This window comes from Pseudophryne corroboree, chromosome 8 (genome assembly GCF_028390025.1).
Source record: "Pseudophryne corroboree isolate aPseCor3 chromosome 8, aPseCor3.hap2, whole genome shotgun sequence".
Lineage (NCBI taxonomy): Eukaryota > Metazoa > Chordata > Amphibia > Anura > Myobatrachidae > Pseudophryne > Pseudophryne corroboree.
In genome coordinates this window covers 106,747,350-106,769,755 of record NC_086451.1, presented here as the reverse complement: position 1 = coordinate 106,769,755, position 22,406 = coordinate 106,747,350, and the positions used below count along the sequence as shown (strand labels likewise).

Genomic DNA, 22,406 nt, shown 5'->3' with positions numbered 1-22,406 from the left:
ATGGATGTCCAGGGAAACCATATAATCCCCAGGTCGCGTTTCTAGTACAATGGAGCGGAGAGTTTTCATACGGAACTTGGGTACTCTGAGGTACTTGTTCAACAGCTTTAAATTCAGAATGGGGCAGTCTGACCCATTTGATTTCTGAACCAAAATGATTGTAGAATAGAACCCCCGACCCTGTTCATGTCATGAAACAGGTATGACCACTCCAGATTGTAGTAAGGAGTGAATGACTCCCTGCAGCGCCTGTGCTTTGCCAGGATCCGGTGACTGAATAGTTGGGAAGTACTGTCTGGGAGGATGCCTCAGGAAGGAGAGAGTGTACCCGAGAGAGACCATTTCTTGGACCCAGGTGTCAGTCATGATAAGACTCCATGCTTGGGCTTTCTGAAGAAGTTGGCCTCCCCCAGGGGCAGGTCCATCCCATCAGGCTGAGGGTTTATCTCCCAAGCCTGCTTGGCCCTGGGTTTGGAGGCCTTGCCTGTGCGATCAGAACATGGAAAGGAATGACCCTTGGTTTTACCTTGAGAATGAAAGGACCAGAAAGACGAAGTTCGCGGACTCCTAGAAGAAGCCCAAGGTAAATGAGTTGTCTTAGATGTCGCTAGTTTATCTAAAATCTTGTCCAGTGCCGGTCCAAACAGGAACTTGCCCGTGTATAGGAGGGCTTTTTTGGCGTCCGAATTCGCCTTCCACGAGTGGAGTCACACAATGCGGCGAGCTGCAATGGGTACTGCCGAAGCCTTAGTGGATAACAGTGCAATGTCGAAAGCAGCTTCACCAATGTAATAGGCCACATTTATGATGTTGGCAATAATGGATAATTGCGCTGTGGACAGATTGTATGTGAAACTGCATACTAGGTCAACGGTTATGTTTCAGTGGCCTTAGCAACCCACCTCGGTGGCCGTAGCTGGTCTGGCAGTAGCGCCTGTAAGACAGCACACTGGTTTAAGGCATGCATCCAATTATCTATTCGGCAGTTCTTTAAGTGAGGACGCAGTTGGGATAGGCAGGATGGAACTCTTAAGTAAGTGCGTCACATAAGTATACACAATAGGTGGATTCTCCCACTTTACATAATCCTCTGTGGGTAACGGGTAAAAGGAGCCGAGTCTCCTAGGTACCGTGAATTTCTTAGTAGGTGTTTTCTGCGCCACAGTTCTAACTTCAGTGAAGTGGTCAGAGAGTGTGGAAACTCAGTTAGTACCACCTTCTGCCGCTTGCGCAGCAGGTCTTTAGTAGTAGTGGCCAGTTCAGCATCTTCAAGCTGAAGAGAGAATTTTACCGCCCTGATTAATTCTGACACATTAAATTTAGATGGGGCCTCCTCATCCCGAGGTAGATTCTGCATCAGAAATCTCAGCTGTGTCAGCAAGTACTGATGATTACTTGGAATCAGTGTGGTGTGGATTGTGAGGAAGGTATAGTATGTTTAGCAACAGTAGGTGTAAGCAGTGTGCCCTGCCCTTGTATCATGCTTTGAAAGGCAGCAGGTGAAGCAGCTAGACTCTGAACAGATTTGAAAAATGAATCCAACCACTGAGGGTGGATGGGTGGGGATACTATGGCCTGATCAACAGGTTGCAATGGCTGTTGATAACCCATAGAGGGAGACATTGGAGGCTGCAAGTGCTGTGGGACAGCTACAGTGGGAGCCATTGTGGGCTGCACAGGTTGTTCGCTGTACTGGTTGGGGTATAGCCATAGGGGGTACCACACGTGGGGTAGCTATACCGTCAACAATCTTAGGCCCAGATTTGTCAAGCCTTGGAAAGTGATAAATTGCATTGTGATAAAGTACCAGCCAATCAGCGCCTAACTGTTATGTTACAGGCAGTGTTTGAAAAATGTCAGTTAGGAGCTGATTGGTTGGTACTTTATCATCATGCAATTTATCACTCTCCAAGGCTTGATAAATCTGGGCCTAAGCCAGCAATGTTCTAAATGAAGGCCATGGGAGCTCTTGTACAATGCTGGGAGGCACTAGGCAGCCCGGGCATAGACCATAATGTAATAAATCCTGAGGTAAAACCTCAGTGTGACAGGCATTACATGCTACCAGAGTGGGTGCCCCTGCCTATTTTGCCTTGTTTTTGTTAGACATGGTTACAGCAAGTAGTGAAAGCATACAATATGGTATTGAGCAGCGTGTAACAGGTACGGTATGTGACAATGAGCGCACACATATACAATATTTAGTAAAGTGTGGCAGAGTTAACCTAATACACACTAGTATTCTAGGGTCAGAGAGAAAACAAGTACAGGGAAAGTGAATACAATGTACAGGTTGAAATAAAGTGAAATCAAGCGGCAGCACTAGCATACAGTAAGTCACACACAACGAAAAAAAAATTTTGAACTGCAATGGACACTATTATCAACTACACAGCGCTTAGATAAGGCTGGCAGAATATAGCATTTTGTATAACCTCTGATTATAGGAGAGGTATACAAGCCCACCGCCTCTGGAGACCTGCATAGCTCTGTATAATGGCTGCTCAGCGCCTCATTATGAGGAAGGAGGAGAGAGGAGCAGCACAGGGTGGGAAGACTGCTGTGGAACGGCGCCCTGGCTGGGGGAGGTGCTGCTGGGGAAGCGCTGACCTCCCATGTGCAATCACCACTGGTTCTCCTGGCCATTAAAGTGTCGGCAGCGCCAGTGCACATTAATGCCCTGGTGATCTAGTGCATAAGCGAGTACACTTAATGGACTGGAAGCACATCAGCAGTCGCGGACCGTCTCCCGGGACTGCGGTATAAGGACTGCGCAGATCGTGGGTCCCACAAGAAGGAACCATGCCTTACCTGTTCCCCATGTGTTCGGATGCAGTCCTGGGGCGCCTCTGCCTCTTGCTAGTGGAAGATGCAGTGCGAGTCCCGCTGAAATCACCTACCCACTCGTGGTGGCGCGGCCCAGTGGGGGGTGAGGAGAGACAGCTCTGGTGTCCCTTGAACTGCCAGGAGATATCATCTCACTAGAAAAGTCATCAAAAGTTATAAAAAGATAAAGACAAATAAAAGCTTGGGCTGTAAACTGCAGCCCCTGTCAGTGTGTCCAGCTCCTTGCTGGCACCGAAAAAAAAACCTGTGCCTGAGCATGGGGGCAGGGTAAACACAGAAACATAGAATTTGACGGCAGATAAGAACCACTTGGCCCATCTAGTCTGCCCCCTTTTTTTTTTTTATCCTTTAGGTAATCTCAACCCTTTTTGAACCTTAATTCTTTGTAAGGATATTCATATGCCTATCCCAAGCATGTTTAAATTGCTCTACAGTCTTAGCCTCTACCACCTCTGATGGGAGGCTATTCCACTTATCCACTACCCTTTCTGTGAAGTAATTTTTCCTTAAATTTCCCCTGAACCGGGTATGAAGGGAAGGAGCCCAGTACATCCTGGGAGGCTCACAAGCTTACTGCTTGGTGCCAGTTCTAGTCTCCACCAGCATCACACTCAAGCTTAAGGATTAACCCTTTTGAGACCATGGATCCTGAAGAAGAAATATGTAACTTGTAAGGGAAGACATTTTGGGCCTGACTCAGATGCGGTCGCAATGCCAACGCAGCATTGATTTTTTTTCTAGTGACGAAACTGCAAGGCATCGCAAGTGTAGCAGCCACCCGTAAGTAAACAGAGACGCCCATTGAAGCCATAACAACATGCTCAGCAACTGTGTACTCCTCGTAAACGCAACGCAGATGCGAGGAACATTGACTCAATGAGTGCCTACATGACAATGCAGAATGGCGAAGTGAGGTGCGACACTGGTGCCATGCATTTTTACAGACACTCCCTTTTACCTCTCCCAAATAGACTCTTACTGTCACACACTCTGCAATTGTTTCTTTATTGCGAATGGAATCGCAAAGGTACTTTGGTGCGTGCACACTGTGGCCGCAAATCATGCACAGTCTGCTGATAATTGGCTCAGTTGTCACACCATCAAAGTTACGATCGCATTTGAATCAGGCCCTTGCTTAGCAGGGCTTGGCACCTGAGGGATGGGCTCTCATTGGAACCAGAGATCTGTTTTTGAAGCAGTGTGCCAGCATATTTAATATTGAGGTATTACATATAACACAACTCTTCTTGAAGTAGAGCCGACCTCTCAAAGATCATTCCATGTGTGCACCCTGATTACGCTTCTGATGGGCAGCTGTGCAAAATCATATATAAGGGAGTATTCAATTAGGTGTGACCAGCTGTCACTCGCAAGTAAGTGCAGTGTCATATCACACTTAAAGGTGCAGCCGGGCTCGCAGATTTTTGTTTGTAGGGGGTCATTCTGAGTTGATCGCTCGCTGACGATTTTCGCAGCGCAGCGATCAGATGAAAAAACAGCATTTATGCGCATGCCCTGCAATGCGCACGCGCGACGTACGGGTACAAAGCTCTTTGTGGTTGTGCACAGGTTCTAGCGAAGTTTTCCTTCACACTGACGGCCGCAAGAAGATTGACAGGAAGGGGGCGTTTCTGGGTGTCAACTGACCATTTTCAGGGAGTGTTTGCAAAAACGCAGGTGTGTCTGAAAAAACGCAGGCGTGGCTGGGCGTTCGCTGGGCGGGTGTATGACGTCAAATCCGGACACGAATAGGCTGAAGTGATCGCAAGCGCTGAGTAGGTTCAGAGCTACTCTGAAACTGCAAAAACTGTTTTTGCAGAGCTCGGCTGCACAAGCATTCGCACTTCTGCTAAGCTAAAATACACTCCTCAGTGGGCGGCGGCATAGCGTTTGCATGGCTTCTAAAACTAGCTAGCGAGCGATCAACTAGGAATGACCCTCGTAGCCCAGTAGGTATGTGAGTAAAAATGTGTGAGTCTGGCACCAGAAGGGGCCGCTGGGAGCGGGTGAGTTCAGGTGCTGTTGTCGGAGTTTACACACTGGCAGCAACTCTCATTGTCCACAAGCTGCATGCACCTAATTGAATTTCCAAAAAGAGTGGAAATGCACCACTTCTTCCTATGTAGATACATACATAGAGACCTAAGTTTTTAAAGCTGAGTAGTACCGACTTTAGAACAAATGCCCTAGAGCCCATATTCTGCGTACACATTAGAACGAGTTTTTCACAAACATAAACAAGGTCACTAGCGATATCGCTAGGTTTGCTGTGCACTACATCAAACCTAGCGTCCGTCATTAGTGGCCACGGGAGTGCGCAGTCACCCATACACACACTGAGCAATGTAGGCGATTTGACACTACAAAACAGAAAATCGGCATGGCAACGCTCTAGTGTGTACCCAGCGTAACTAATTTCTAGCGGACAGATCTCAGAGAACAGGGGGGGAAAGAGAGTTAAAAACAACAATAAAAGAAAAAGAAAACAATAATAACAGTTATATTTATCAGTTATTCAATTACCAACCCATCTTATTCTTTTAATAAAAAGTTCACAACAGGCAACAAATGGGTCAATTTACTAGTAAAATAGAGAAGTGTAGTTAGATCAGACAACCTGTTAATGGCATCCACGCAAATGCCTCCATTCTGACACGGCTGACTTTGGCACTCATCAGTGTCTTCCTGGCAGCGTTCGCCTTCATACCCGTCTGGACATTCACATGAGAAGTAGCCAATGTGATCCAAGCACTCGGCTCCATTCTGGCACGGGTTAGAAAGACACTCCTCTATCTCTGTTTCACAATTGACACCTTCAGCAGAAGAAAACATGATGGCATTAAGCAGGTTGTGCAAGACAGGTGAAAAGTCATTATCTGACTCTTAAGGGCTATTACACACGCACCGGCTTCCGCCGCCCGACAAAATCCCGGACGGCATTTTCACGCAGCCGGAAATATCCACTGAAAGATCCGGCTGCCGTGCTGGGGCCGTGCCGTCCTTACAGGCAGTGAGTTACGTGTGTGAATGGGCGCTTTCACAGACGACGGGTTTTTATTTTTAGTGCTGTGTTGCTGCTGGCAAGACCCTCCCGGATGGCAAAAAGCCGGACAAAAGTTGTCTGGCTTTTTGCCATCCGGAGAGAACCGGAGTGTGTGAAACAGCCCTAAGGGCTGTAACACACTGGCCGGTTTCTCCCAGATGGCAAAAAGCCGCTTTTTGCCATCCGGGAGAAACCGGAAGAGTCTCGCACACAGGACGGCTTTGAGCCGTGTGTGATGCTGTGCGCATGCGCAGCATCAGACACGGCTTCAGAAAAACCGTGGTGTGTGAAAGCTCCCCTTCGCACACACGGTTCACTGGCTGCAAAGATGGCCCGGCGGCCGCCCGGCCGCCGGACCTTCCAGTGGTGAGACCCGGCTGCAACCCGGCAGCCAAGCCGGGGCCGTGCAGTGTGAAGGGACCCTAGCCCTCACACTGTTAACTACAATGCCGGCACGGGAAAAAGCCGTCCGGCTTTTTCCCGGCCGGCAAAAACCGGGTAGTGTGTTTTAGCCCTAACTATACAGGAATGCTGACAATTGTCTTTTGATGCTGGAGAAATGAGCATGGAAGTGTGCATGTGCTGACAGCAGATGGCAGTATAATGCCAGTTACGTGCCTGAACTGCCTGCTTATTAGTGACAGTTGGGTTGCTCTATGTAAATATAGTGGACAGAATTTAGGATGCGCACGCACAATACAAATCACAAAGCAGTGCCCCATTATTCCCTTGTAATACATTATTTTCTATTACAGTATATACATGCTTCTATAGGACATTTATTTGCAGTGCATGCATGTTCTACTGGTTGCTCTATCTGCTCTTATCTAGGTGAAAACCTGCAAAGTCGTGTATACAGTACAATGCTTTCCCATGTGTTTTAGTCAATCTCATATAGACCTCTTTCACAAAGTACTTTGGCTTAAAGGAAAATCTCACTCAGAACTGAATGTTTCACGGAAAAAAAAGTATACACCCACTATGCATCATTTACAAGATCTAGCAAGATCCACAATAGGTCTAGCACAGGGGTCAGAGAACTTTTTTACACCCCAAAATATATTTAGATACGCCAACGTTACCGCCTTGATTTGAAAGGAAGGAAATCATATATTATTGTGCATATATACTGGTTATCACTGTTTATATGGCATTTCTGAGATACTGTGTATATACTGTATATATATTTATATTTACTATATAAAAAATGAAAATCTGTCCTTCTGTCTGTCTTTCTATACAAATCCACAGTTTACAAGCGAAGATCGTGAAATTTTACAAACAAGCGTATTAAAACATGGCGGACGCAACTAAAACAATTTGAAATCCCTAGCACCCCTAGGGGGGCACACAGCAGCACAGAGTATATCAGGAGACAGCATAACTCCGGAATTGCTGGACCCATGTACTAAAAAATTGGTACACATATGCCTTCCAATCTGCCAACAAACACTGTGGGAGGAAGACACCCCTAGCACCCTTAGTGGTGAGCCAGCAGCACTGAGTATTTCAGCAGACAGCATAACTCTGGAATGCCTGCAGCAATTTCCAACAAACTTGGTACACATATGACTTACACTCTGGAAACAAACACTATGGGGGTCAGATACCCCGAGCACCCCTAAGGGTGGGACAGCAGCACAGAGTATGTCAGCAGCCAGCAAAACTGTGGAAGACCTGGAGCAATTTACACCAAACTTGGTACACATCTGACTTAAAATCTTGGAACAAACTCTGTGCGGGTTAAACACTCATATCACCCCTAGGGGTGGGACAGCAGCACAGAGTATTTCAGGAGACAGCAAAACTATGGAAGGCCTGGAGCGATTTACACCAAACTTGGTACACATCTCACTTACAATCTGGGAACGAACTCTGTGGGGGTTAGACAACCCTAGCACCCCTAGGGGTGGCACAGCGGCACAGAGTATTTCAGGAGACTACATAAATCCCAAATGGGTAGACCAGTTTACAACAAACTGGGTATACTATACATATGACTTACACTAGAAAAAAAAAGAATGTGGGGGTCAAACACCGTTAGCACCCCTAGGGGTAGAACAGCAGCACAGAGTATGTCAGCAGACAGCATAACTGTGGAAGAACTGGAGCAATTTACAGCAAACTTGGTACACATTTTACTTACAATCTCGAAAACACCCCTATCACCCTTAGGGGTGGGACAGCGGCACAGAGTATTTAAGGAGACAGCATAACTCCCGAATGGCTAGACCAATTTACACCAAACTGGGTACACATATGACTTACACTCGGGAAATAAACAATGTGGGGGTCAGACACCCCTAGCACCCCTAGGGGTGGGACAGCAGCACAGAGTACGTCAGCAGACAGCATTACTGTAGAAGGCCTGCAGCAATTTACACAAAACTTGGTAAACATCTGACTTACAATCTGGGAACAAACTTGGTGGGCCCTACGGGTGGGACAGCAGCACAGAGAATTTCAGGAGACAGCATAACTCCAGAATGCCTAGACTAATTTACAACAAACTTGCTACACATATGACTTACAAGCTGGGAACAAACACTGTAGGGGTAAGACACCCGTAGGGTTGAAGCAGCAGCACAGAGTTTTTCAGCAGACAGCATAACTCTGGAATGCCTGGAGCAATTTACACCAAACTTGCTACACATATTACTTACACTCTGGGAACAAACACTGTGGGGGTAACTCACCACTAACACCCCTAGGGTTGAGGCAGCAGCACATAGTTTTTTTTTAGCAGACAGCATAACTCTGGAATGCCTGGAGCAATTTACCCCAAACTTGCTACACATATGACTTACACTCTGGGAACAAACACTGTGGGGGTAACACACCTCTAGCCAGCAGCACAGAGTATATCAGGACATTCATGATATGTCAGTGATGACAGGGCTGCATGGGACAGGAGCAGTGACATGATGTGAGGAGGGGAATGGAGGTAGCATGAACCCACACACTGAGAGTTATATAGTGGAAGTAACACGGACCCCCAGCAGCACATTGAGTTTTCAGTTTATTGATGTGTATAACATTTTCCATGCATTTTTATACTATGGTATTTATACTGTGTGTTTAATATTTAAATACATTTTTGTAAACAAACATTCTTAGCCGGGTACTCCAGCTAGTGCATATGTATATGTGTGTGTATATATGTATATATATATATATATATATATATATATATATATATATATATATATATATATATATATATATATAATTTTATTTTTTTTATTTTCCCAATTATCTTTGGCAATGAATGGGTTAATTGACGCTTTCTCCCCAAAACAAAAGAATGAATGTAAGAAAGATGGATGAGGGGGGAAGGAATGGGGGCACGGCTTTTAGAAGGCAACATCCTCACCTCAGTAATATCAGTGGGAATTTCCCACTGTTATGTGGGCCACTGCCTGATCCTGCGGAACTCCGTCAGCAATCAGCCACAGAACACTTCAAGTTCTGTGTGTGGGTTGGCGGGCCGCGGGCGGGAGGACAGGACAGGCAGGTGCGAGGGAGCGCGGTGTGACGTCAGCACATCACACACCGCAGCCAGGAACACAGCACAGGGTGGCCAGGAGCACAATGCGGGGCGGGCTGGAGGGAACGCGGTGTGACGTGAGCACGTCATATCGCGAGCCGGCCGGTGCTGGACGGGGCTGTGTCTCGGCAGCGCGACCATCCATTATCCCCGGGAATTTCATTTTTACCCCATTTGGGGTAATTTATCCCTGTTCCCTGACCACTGGTCTAGCAGGATAATAGGACGTTCACAGGGAAAGGGTACGAACAAATGTTCGGCTTGTTCCAGAGAGGACAATTGGTAAGACGTGAGGTGGAGGACAGATGCCCAGGGGACCCTGGGGAGATCTGGCCAATAAAGTATAGCGGGTAAGTATATTTTCAGCTTTTAGCAAGTTTAATAAGCATATGCCCACATTTATCAACCCTTGGACAGTGATAAATAGCACGGTGGTGAAGTACCAACCAATCAGCTACTAACTGTCACTTGTCAAACACAGCCTGTAACATGGCAGTGCTGATGGTTGGTACTCTTATCACTGTGCTATTTATCATCCTCTAAGGCTTGATAAATGGGGGCCACAGTATGCTTGTGCGTCTTATTCATATAGCGACAGGGAGCGTGCTCTAGCAGCAAATGGGCCTGGTCATGCTGAAATGCGCCTGGTCATGAAGGAAAATACTACCTTATACCATATTATTTCCCAAACAGTAATGCCGCTAGCACCATATTATGCCCCACACAGCAATGACCCTTGCACCTTATTATGCCCCACACAGTAATGCCCCTAGCACCATGCCTCACTTATAAGGCATGCATAATCATAATGCCCCTTAAAATTGGCACTGTACCTAGTCCTGCTCTTTGTCAGGGGTTGTTTCATGCTGCTGCTAGCCTGCACCCTCCCCTGCTGCTGCCGCCGCCTCCAAATTCTCGGCATTACTGTGCCGTTGTCTGCCTCCTCCCTCCGGCTATTAATTGTTCCTCAAAATATGTCTGCCGCATTTTCTAGTATCCTTCAACGCTGTCCCCTCTCAGGCGGCAGCCATTTTGGGAGGGACGTTTTAACAGTATTCTATGCAGCAGGCCAGATCGAATAGAATACTGCCTACAGTGCATACACAATGGCCGCTCGCCTGCGCACCGTGCAAAAGCATGGTTGGCCCAGCCTTAGAAACGGCACTGTGCCTACTAATGCTACCATGCTTATAATATAATATGTTAGCAGCTGTTATGTGAATACAAGCACTTTAATTATCTATGCTGGTGTTGGCAGTTTATAAGTTGGAAGCAAGTACCTATGATGATGTTGTTATGGGACTGTAGCACCCAGTGGCGTAACTACCATAGGTGTGGGGAATGCGACTGCTACGGGGCCCGGGATGCCTACTACAGGGCCCGCTGCTCCCTCTGCACCCCGAGCATGCTGCAGCACAGTGCAGTACTTTGTACACAGACTGCTGGACATAGTGGTCGCACTCCGTCGAGCGCTCCACTCAGGGGCCCCAGCGTTTCTTGAGAACCAGGACCCTGAGCACAGCTAGAGTTTCTGATGCTGCCATGGTGAGCTCTGACACACCTGAGGCTGCCAGGGGGCCCCGAGCAGCTACTATCTCGCTGCCGCAGGACCCGGGAACTGTGCTGCAGCCCCCACGGCCATCCAGCACTCACTGGGCCCCCCATCGCCTTTCCCACACACGACCACCAGTCTCCTGCTCATGGCTCTTCGTAGTTGTGGGTAAATGAATATGCAGTCATTGATCTAATGTGATTGTAATGTCATTGATCTAATGGGATGTAATTGATCTAATTAATCTAACGTGTCAAACTTGATGTGGCCCACAATGCATACTTTGCGGCCCAAGCTTACCTTTTTAAAAACAATGGAATGCGACCCACCATCACCAGATGAGTTGCGGTTGGCACATCTGCCGTGCTCGGAGCTTATCTTCGATCGGGCAGCATTCACCGTTCTGCCCATGCACGAGAAGATAGTGATAGAGATGAGAAAATGTCCACAGGGGAGGCTGTTGCGCACGCCTGGCTGTCTTTGCAAAGCTCTGCCCCCCAGGGACGTGCAGTCAGGGGAGGCAGGGAAGGCAGTGCCTCCCCTGTCATTAATGATTAAAATGATACAAAGAAGATACTTATGACACATATTCTGTGTCATAAGTATCTGCTGTAGCCTTTACATTATTTTAATCATTTAAACACACTTTAAAAAAATGGTTTTGTGTGTGTTCCAGACAGTAGTGGATCTTGCCACGGGCAAGCAGTACTTTTGCCCGGGGCGCCGCCTTCCGGAGGGCGCCGCACCAGGGCAAGATCCGCTACTGGTGTGTGCCCCCTGCTGCCCACTGCCCCCGGCCGCTACCGCTGGGAAGGGAAACTAGACGCGTATGCGTCTAGTTTCCCTTCCTGGAGAGGTCCTTTACTGTGCGGTGCGCGATGACGTCATCGCGCACCGCACATCAATTCAGCTGTACAGGGGGCGTAAATGACCACGCCCCCTGTACAAAGCCACGCCCCCTAAAGCCGCCCGGGGCGCCGCAAGCCCCGGAGCCGGCCCTGGTTCCTGAGGCACCGCACTCAGTGCCTCCAGCTAACAATGTGAAACAGCCGGAAGTGGGGGGCGGGGACAAGCATCAGGCAGTAGAAGCCCATTAAAAAAAATCCCTATGAGCGGCACCTACTAGGACTCGGGAGTGCTGCTTTGACACGCCCCTATCACTTTGTTAGCTATGATTGGCCAGTGGCAGTGCCCCCACCCCCACCCGTCATCTGAGATTTGTTTTTAATTATTATTATTATTATTATTTAAATATGTGGCCCGCCCCCCTAAGCCTGTCTCCCAGCAACAGCAGTCAGCCAGTCAGAGGACACAGGAGGTGACTGGCTGTTTCCTCAGCCAATCACCTCCTGTAGCAGCGGAGACAGGGTCAGCATGCAGCGGGGAGAAGCAGCCAATCATAGCCTGCGGTGTCTCCCGTCAGTCCGGCACTGTATGAATTCCCCTCACCGCAGTGCTGTGCACTGACCTGGGCTCCGCCGCCAGCACCATGAATCTGTGCTGCAGTGCTGGCCCCGCTCAACCGGCACAGCTCCACCTCCTCCCCGCTGCACGCTGACCCTGTCTCCAGCACCAAGAGACTGGCCCCGCTCACCCGGCACAGCACAACGGTGAGTGCCGCTCCACATCTGCCCTGTGCCCCCAGCCCGGTGTCTGTCTCCCAGTCCCACTCCCCCTGGCGGCATGTGTTCCTGGGCTGCAGCAGGCTGTGTGTGGGGTGGTGGATGGGCTTGCTGTAGGGGGTTCCCGCAACGCTGTCTGGGGGGAGGGGGGGGGGGGGGGAGTTACTGCAATGTGTCTCAGTGCTCTACCTGGTGCAGTGTGTCTCAGTCCTCTACCTGGCGCAATGTGTATAATGTGCTCTGCCTGGCACAGTGTGTATAACGTGCTCTACCTGGTACAAAGTGTATAATGTGCTCTACCTGGTACAAAGTGTATAACTTGCTCTACCTGGTACAAAGTGTATAACGTGCTCTACCTGGTACAAAGTGTATAACGTGCTCTACCTGGTACAAAGTGTATAATGTGATCTACCTGGTACAAACTACAAAGTGTATAACGTGCTCTACCTGGTACAAAGTGTATAATGTGATCTACCTGGTACAAAGTGTATAACGTGCTCTGCCTAGCGCAAAGTGTATAACGTGTGTGGTACCCACGTTTGGGATACCACTACTAATCCCATCATGGCCTTAACTGCAGCCAGTGCTGCCCAAGGAGATCTGTCAGCTGGGCAGGTGCTGACAGTGTTAAAGAATCCCCTCTCCGGTTTCCCAGCAACAGCCCACGGAGGGAGTTGAGACGGGGAGGACTAGGACCCAGTAATTTCCAGCCAGGAGGGAGAGAGCGGGAACCCCTGATGCCCAGTGGATTGGAGGAGAAGTTGGCGCGGAAGGAGGAGCTGACCAGAGGGCAAGAGGAAAAAGCGCGGCATTTTGGCGGGAGGCGCCAAGAGAGGGAGACGCGCTGCAGACAGGGACGGACGGGGAGCCGCGCGCCAAGAGAGAAGGTGAAGCCGGGAATGGAGAACGGCACGACGCAGCAGGTGAAGAGAGAGGCCGCCTCTGACGGAGCCGGACGGAGAACCGTTGCCGCTGCAGAGACCCGCTGGAGGAGAGAGAGAGAGAAGCAGCAGTGCGAGCGCCAGGAGCGGAAACGAAGCCGCGTCAGTACCAAGCCACCCATCCCAGCCGCACATAGGCCGCATCCCGAGCCCGGCGCGACAGGGAGCAGACTGGCGTACACCAGACCAAAGGGACCGGGATGAGATCCACAGGGACACGCGACTGGCAGGAGCCAGCAACTCACTCAGGTACCTTTATCAGCAGCCCCTTGCAGTTATGGCCCCCACTACCCCTGGAGAGACAGTTTCCAGACCATACCCCTCAAGTTACGCACCCCATACCAGGGACCTAGATGCAAACAGCAGGAGCCTCCAACGCTAACCCAGATACCCCGTCACGCCTCCGCTCCTACACATTACATATTTTGGGGACCGTACGCGACAGTGTAACCGGGGTAGAAAGGGGGACGCCCCTGCCCCAGAAAATCCCCCAGACCTAATTGTGTCTTTCTATATTGGAACATTCCGCACGAACTTGTGCCCGCATGTCTGGAGCGATACCTTATTTGGAGCAGTTTGCTTCCTCTAACTTACCTGTTCCGTGAATACAAATACGGCGGAATCGCTAACCATTGTTGCTGTGTTATATTACCGACAGTTAGTTCCGCTCACTTTCCTCTGAATACTTACCTTACGTCTACTGTCTCCCAAGGGGTTCCCTACTAGAGTGCAAGCGTTTTCTGAAAGGGACGCTGACCACAAACGCCCACTGAGGAGGGGGCACTGGACCTTAGTGCTTGGCGTGCCACGCCACCCTATGGACAGTTTAGGAAGTGCTTTCAGATCACTGTCAACATTTCTTATCCTAAGATATCATTGCCATCCAAATGCTTGTTCGTGTATGTATGTGATGTATTTGATTGTTTGATCCAGTCATCGTTAGGCCTTAGAGATATATATATGAGCCATGGTAACTGTTATGGAGAGGGAAAGACTCAGGGTATTATAGTAATGTTCAACCTATGCAACTGTGTTTAACGAGAATTGAGTTATAGCGGTGAATGATATCTCCAGTGCAATAAATGGTTGTCACCGCCCCCCATGTGTAGTGGTCCTTGAGTATAGCGTGTTTGAGTTGGCCTTCCGGGGTTCTCCTGGTCCTTCTGCCCCAGCCTTACAGGTGACGGAGAGAATAGTCGCTGGTCTCGACACCGTTGAAAGAGTGGATCCGGCCGACCACGAAGGTGACCAAACTACAGGTGCGAACCCACTTTATAGAGATATTACACGTGCTCTGCCTGGCGCAAAGTGTATAACGTGCTCTGCCTGGCGCAAAGTGTATAGCGTGCTCTACCTGGCGCAGTGTCTCTAGGAGGTTCTACCTGGTGCAATGTGTATTAGCTTCATTGCTGTGTGGTGTACTGTGAATTGCCACTATTATGTGGCCCCACCTCTTCCCCACGAAGCAACGCCCCTAAATTTTTGCTGCGCACCGACTTTCGCATGTAGGAAGGGGAGCACCAATTTGTTTCTGCCTTAGGGCGCCAAAATGTCTAGTTACAGCTCTGGTGCAGTGTCCTGTATGCTACACAGCCCAGCAGCACTGACACCCCATCCTCCCCCTTTCAACACTTGTATTGTCCAAATCAAGTGTTTTTATATTTTAATAATATTTAATAATAAGATTAATAAAAACCTTCATTCTGATGGGACCCAGAAAAGGACAGGTAGGACCCCAATTTTTAAAAGTGAGGGGTCCCTGGGATCACTGGGGTGTACATAAACAAGGAGTCGCCACTCATATCAAACAGTCCAGCGTCCTGGGTGCCCTCCAATGCAGGGGTTAAAGAAAGAGTGATCTGGTGTCACTCATGGTCACAGTATAAATAATAAGGCGGTTACATCTGTATACTTCTCAACGTTTCAATTTTATGAAAACATTTTCAGCTGACGTCATGCTCATTGCGAATGGGCGCCATTCCGACGTCAGTGGAAGTCTGGGACAGCAGTCAGCATAGCAGCACATGGGGATTGGTGAAGAGTATTTAAGGTAAGTCACGGTTATCTTATTTTACTCTTGATGAAAATTTTGTTATGAAATTTAAACATTAAGAAGTTTATAGGTGTAACCGCCTTATCAATATTTATACACTGCCCGGGAGTGCCGCCAGATCACACTTTGTTTATATACCGTATATACTCGAGTATAAGCCGACTTTTTCAGCACTTTTTTTTGTGCTGAAAAAGCCACCTCGGCTTGTACTCGAGTCAGTGCACAGTGACAGGCAGAGCAGTGTGAAGGAGGGACACGGAGCGCACAGCGCCGGCTCTCCTGTGTCCCTCCTGTATCTCCGGCGGCAGCGGCGGGTCTATTAAAGGAAGTACCCGTTCGTGACCTCTGATCACGAACCGGCACTTCCTTTAATAGACCTGCCGCGGCCGCCGGAGATGCAGGAGGGACACAGGAGAGGCGCGCGCTGTGCGCTCCGTGTCCCTCCTTCAGAAGACAGCGCGGGATCGACGGAGAGGTAAGTAACAGCACTGGGGGAGCATATTTTCCACTTGGGGAGGGGGCATATCTGGCAGCAGCATGAGGGGCATATCTGGCAGCAGCATGAGGGCATATCTGGCAGCAGCTTGAGGGGCATATCTGGCAGCAGCATGAGGGCATATCTGGCAGCAGCTTGAGGGGCATATCTGGCAGCAGCATGAGGGGCATATCTGGCAGCAGCATGAGGGGCATATCTGGCAGCAGCATGAGGGGCACATCTGGCAGCAGCATGAGGGCATATCTGGCAGCATGAGGGCATATCTTGCACATCTGGCACTTTGGGGCATATCTGGCAGCATGAGGGCATATCTGGCACATCGGGCACTCTGGGGCATATCTGGCAGTATGAGGGCATATCTGGCACTGTGGGGGCATATCTGGCAGTATGAGGGCATATCTGGCACGGTGGGGGCATATCTGGCAGTATGAGGGCATATCTGGCACGGTGGGGGCATATCTGGCAGTATGAGGGCATATCTGGCACTGTGGGGGCATATCTGGCAGTATGAGGGCATATCTGGCACTGTGGGGGCATATCTGGCAGTATGAGTGCATATCTGGCACTGAGGGCTGTGTACGGCTAGAGCTGCATTTCCCACCCTAGGCTTATACTCGAGTCAATAAGTTTTCCCAGGTTTTTGTGGTAAAATTAGGTGCCTCGGCTTATATTCGGGTCGACTTATACTCGAGTATATACGGTATATATATATATATATATATATATATATATATAGGACTTGCACAGGAGGTGGGGGCAAGGCGGGCACATCCAGAGGCACGGTGCTGACATGAGGTACAGGACCCCCTGTCTGAAGTGCCCTTGGCCCCCTGAAGGCTTGATCCAGCTCTGTGTCAGCGATCTCCTCTCTTGTTCCGGCTCCAGCAGCCTGCAGTGCACTCACCAGCCAGCGCAGGCCGCACAGCCCTGTAGAAATGAAACTGCTGGAGGACTAGCAGCCCCGTCACAGGGAGCAGGTTTGTTAATTATTCTCTCTGTTATCGGCTTGGCCCGCAGCTGGCTATGATTTATGTGGGAGATTGGCAGGTACTTTATTTTGACATGGGCTAAGCTCACCCATGCTGTATTGGGGACCCAAGGCTGTACAGCGTATATTGTATGCTGTATGCATACTGCTGACAGAGTGGGACAGTAATGTGCTCTCCCTAGTATCACCCTCTCCCAGCCACCCTCTACTGTCACCCATAGCTGGCACCAACTGCTGTCACCCTCTCCCCGTCATCCACAGCTGGTATCGACTGCTGACAGCATCTCCCTGTCACCCACTGCTGTCACCATGTCACCCTCTTCCTGTCACCAGCTCCCTGGTATTACCCTCTCCCTGTCACCTACTGCTGTCACCCTCTCCTGGCATCACCCTCTCCCTGTCACCCACAGCTGGCACCATCTCACTGTCACCCTCTTCCTGTCTCCAGCTCCCTGGCATCACGCACTGCTGTCATACTCTCCCTGTCACCCTCACCCTGGCACCACCCTCTCCCTGTCACTCACTGCTGTCACCCTCACCCTGGCATCACTCTCTCCCTGTCACCCACTGTATCTCCCCTGCATCACTGTCTCCCCATCACTATCTCTCTCCTGTCACCCTCTGCCTTTCCATCATCCACTCCTCATCATACGCCCATGCCTCTTGGTGTGAGGCCACACCCACACTGCAAGACCACAACGAATTTTCTGGGAGCACGTGTGCCTTCGGTGCATGCAGGGACAGTGGCGGTAGCAGGCATCGTCGGGACTCGGCGGACATTATGGCTGCCCCCACAGCATCCCGTCTGCTCAATGCCACGCCCTGTATGTGTGTCTGCCCGATTGCCCTGTATACACAGCTGCCCTAATTGCAGGAGGATTCTTCTAGAATCTGGATAGAAAAACATCTCTCAATGAAGAAGATATATTTTATGAGCTGGCACAAGAGGCACAGAGGGCTTGTGGCTGGAGGGGACACAGGGAGCAAGAGAGGATACCAGGGGCATGTGGCTGAGCTGGATGGATAGAGGGGGGAAGTGACACATTTTACTAGTCCACACTGATATGTATGATACAGGCATACGTGGATGCAGGGGGGAGGGCACTCGGGCCCGTGCCCCCCCTGTCATTTCTGACTTCTTTTTTGTTTCAAAAGGAGAACAGCAGCAGCACTATTGCTATTTCCGTCAGTCAGATTTGATAAAAGAGCCGGCAGGCACTAGGACCCGCCGCGGCTCTAACACCAAGTCCGTGTGGTAACCAATGGGGAGGTCCCCTGCTCACACTGCAACCTACCTCCCCCACTGCCAGCCGGCCAGAGCCCATCCCAGGCGCGTGGTTCAAATGCCAGCATCGAGTAAGACTGTTACTTATGACGGCGCAAAAGGCTTCATTAGTCCTCACTGCACCGCACAGTTTCCCAGTGCTTCTGTTGCACTATCCTGTGGTGTTCCCACTACAGTACAGGCCCATGCCTAGCAACGCAGCACTGCATAGGTTAACTATCCCCTAACTTTTAGTGATGTCAGCAGGAGATGACATGGGGGGCACTAGGACCCAGGGGAGTCAAGTCTAGAACCAGAGGAGCCCAACTGTCACAGCGAGAGAGCTGGGAGAAAAGTACCCTGCGATTGGCTGACCCCATGACCTTTACAGAGCGGGAAGCTGAGGAGGCGGGGTTACTGCTCTGAGGAGAGTGTGTGAGGCTGCAGTGTGGAGAGTTGTCGTCCAGAGAGCCCTAAAAGGGGTGACCAGCGGCGAAAGGAGAGCGGTCGCAAGTGGAGTCGTCTGCGCCCGACAACTGAGTGAGACGTTAGGGAAGGAAGCGTCACAGCTGCTGAGAGAGAAGTGCTGACAGGAATCATATCAGCGTGCGAGCTGCAAGTGAAGCAGCATGGAGTCTCTGTCATCACAGCTGGGAAGCACTGAAGAGGCTGCCTGACAGTGAGATGATGGAGTGCAGCTGCGGGGAACAGTGAGTAACCTTGCCCCTTCACATTGTGTCTGTGACAGTGCCTCAGCACAGCCAGCCATACCCAAGTGACAGTCAGAACCCCTTTGTGTGTCATTCTCCAGTCAGCCCTGTTTAAGTCTGTCAGCACAGACTAAGACCCCTGTCACCCATCACCTGAGGCTGCCAGGGTCAGACAGACAGTTAGAAGTGTTGACAGTCAGTGAGGCCATTTCAGCAGCAGCTCAACTTGACAGCCAGCCAACCCTTGCCAACTCAGCCAGGTGCTTCCCTCATGCAGCAATATTCCCATTTGTTACTACAGACAGAGAGGGGAAGAGTCCTGAGATATATGACACCTGTCAGCCAACCAGTACCGCAGCAGCACAGCCGTGTCCGACAGGCAGAGCCCAGGGGGAGAATTTGATGCTTTTAATCTACGCAAGGTCACCCGGGGACAGCAACAGTGTTGTGTTCAAGGAATGAGAAAAAAAGGTTACTGCCTATTAGGAGTTACCTTAAAGAAGGTGATATTAGTTAGCACTAGTACCGACAGAACCAGCCCGTGCGAACAGAATTGATTCCCCCTTACCCTAAATAGTGAGTGGCTATCTGACAGAATTGCATCCAGTTATTTTAGTCCGTATTTACCTCAGGATTTATACTGAAAGCCTTCCTATAAGATATCTGAGATAATATACAAAACTCAGTTACTAGTCACTGCCGGATTGTACTCCTACACCCTCTAGTGGACACTTGAGATACTGTAAGGAACACTACGGTTAATAGTAATTCTACAGCCACCGTGTGGACACTTGGGACACTAATTTGGACACCGTTCCTGGTTACTTGCTGCCAGTCAATTGGTAGACATTTAAGGTTATGGTTAATAGTGACGTAATAGTATACGATAAATAAATTGTGAGAAGTTCATTTACGAGTATATTGAAGAAATACTTGCAATTGTGAGTTCTCCTAAAAGCCGTGGATTTGTTATATGTAACTAAAATGTTTAATGCTTGACTATATTACCTGGGATACCATATGATCTCGAACTGCTGATCTGCATATTGATCTGTTCCTATATATAGTGACATTGCTTAATTTCAATTCTACCCTACTAAACCGTTTAACACAATAGCAGTGACACCTTATTGGTGATAATAAAATACCAGTCACTGTCCAAAAGTGTGGTGACTTGTTTGTCTGGGGTCTGTTTGGGGGCCTCATCCTTCTGCTGGGTATCCAGAGGTGACAAGAAAGCAAAGTCCAAGAAGACTGGGACCGACATCATCAGGGGAAATTAAGGTACGAAACACCGCCACTTCACCACACGGTGGCCTGTGACAACTTGAATTAAGCAATGTCACTATATATAGGAACAGATCAATATGCAGATCAGCAGTTCGAGATCATATGGTATCCCAGGTAATATAGTCAAGCATTAAACATTTTAGTTACATATAACAAATTCACGGCTTTTAGGAGAACTCACAATTGCAAGTATTTCTTTAATATACTCGTAAATGAACTTCTCACAATTTATTTATCGTATACTATTACGTCACTATTAACCATAACCTTAAATGTCTACCAATTGACTGGCAGCAAGTAACCAGGAACGGTGTCCAAATTAGTGTCCCAAGTGTCCACACGGTGGCTGTAGAATTACTATTAACCGTAGTGTTCCTTACAGTATCTCAAGTGTCCACTAGAGGGTGTAGGAGTACAATCCGGCAGTGACTAGTAACTGAGTTTTGTATATTATCTCAGATATCTTATAGGAAGGCTTTCAGTATAAATCCTGAGGTAAATACAGACTAAAATAACTGGATGCAATTCTGTCAGATAGCCACTCACTATTTAGGGTAAGGGGGAATCAATTCTGTTCGCACGGGCTGGTTCTGTCGGTACTAGTGCTAACTAATATCACCTTCTTTAAGGTAACTCCTAATAGGCAGTAACCTTTTTTTCTCATTCCTTGAACACAACACTGTTGCTGTCCCCGGGTGACCTTGCGTAGATTAAAAGCATCAAATTCTCCCCCTGGGCTCTGCCTGTCGGACACGGCTGTGCTGCTGCGGTACTGGTTGGCTGACTGGTGTCATATATCTCAGGACTCTTCCCCTCTCTGTCTGTAGTAACAAATGGGAATATTGCTGCATGAGGGAAGCACCTGGCTGAGTTGGCAAGGGTTGGCTGGCTGTCAAGTTGAGCTGCTGCTGAAATGGCCTCACTGACTGTCAACACCTCTAACTGTCTGTCTGACCCTGGCAGCCTCAGGTGATGGGTGACAGGGGTCTTAGTCTGTGCTGACAGACTTAAACAGGGCTGACTGGAGAATGACACACAAAGGGGTTCTGACTGTCACTTGGGTATGGCTGGCTGTGCTGAGGCACTGTCACAGACACAATGTGAAGGGGCAAGGTTACTCACTGTTCCCCGCAGCTGCACTCCATCATCTCACTGTCAGGCAGCCTCTTCAGTGCTTCCCAGCTGTGATGACAGAGACTCCATGCTGCTTCACTTGCAGCTCGCACGCTGATATGATTCCTGTCAGCACTTCTCTCTCAGCAGCTGTGACGCTTCCTTCCCTAACGTCTCACTCAGTTGTCGGGCGCAGACGACTCCACTTGCGACCGCTCTCCTTTCGCCGCTGGTCACCCCTTTTAGGGCTCTCTGGACGACAACTCTCCACACTGCAGCCTCACACACTCTCCTCAGAGCAGTAACCCCGCCTCCTCAGCTTCCCGCTCTGTAAAGGTCATGGGGTCAGCCAATCGCAGGGTACTTTTCTCCCAGCTCTCTCGCTGTGACAGTTGGGCTCCTCTGGTTCTAGACTTGACTCCCCTGGGTCCTAGTGCCCCCCATGTCATCTCCTGCTGACATCACTAAAAGTTAGGGGATAGTTAACCTATGCAGTGCTGCGTTGCTAGGCATGGGCCTGTACTGTAGTGGGAACACCACAGGATAGTGCCACACTTCCTCCTCCACTTCCTTTACCACCATGCTAGGTGCAATCAAACTCAGCCTCGGCTTTGAGAAGGCGGCCCGTGTGATTGTGACAGGGCTGTCCTGCAGATGTCTTATGTTGCTTGTTGGAGATCCAGCTGGCTGCTTCTGAAAATCAAAGATGGGCAGTTCGTGTCCTGCAGTCTGAGTCTCAGTGCAATGCCCAAAACAAGGTATGCTGCACCTGCCACCACCAACTAAAACTTTAATAATTATATTGTGCTAGGGTGCCTTCCAGGCTCCCATAACTAATGGAACAGGTGACAAACATTTCAAGGCCCAATCAGCCTTTTCATCAGGGTGAAACATTGGCATTAAACCAGCAGGGATGCGCTCCTACAGCCATTCATTACCT

At 49.3% G+C, this 22,406-nt stretch overlaps 1 protein-coding gene across 1 annotated transcript in view; it reads right to left on the bottom strand.

The window, feature by feature from the left end:
- CRB2 (crumbs cell polarity complex component 2) overlaps positions 1-22,406 on the bottom strand; it is a 298,555-nt gene that overhangs the window by 131,533 nt on the left and 144,616 nt on the right. Inside the window, exon 2 of the mRNA XM_063938516.1 lies at positions 5,465-5,660. Coding sequence (XP_063794586.1) covers positions 5,465-5,660 — 196 coding nt within the window. The remainder of the gene's footprint in view (positions 1-5,464; positions 5,661-22,406) is intronic.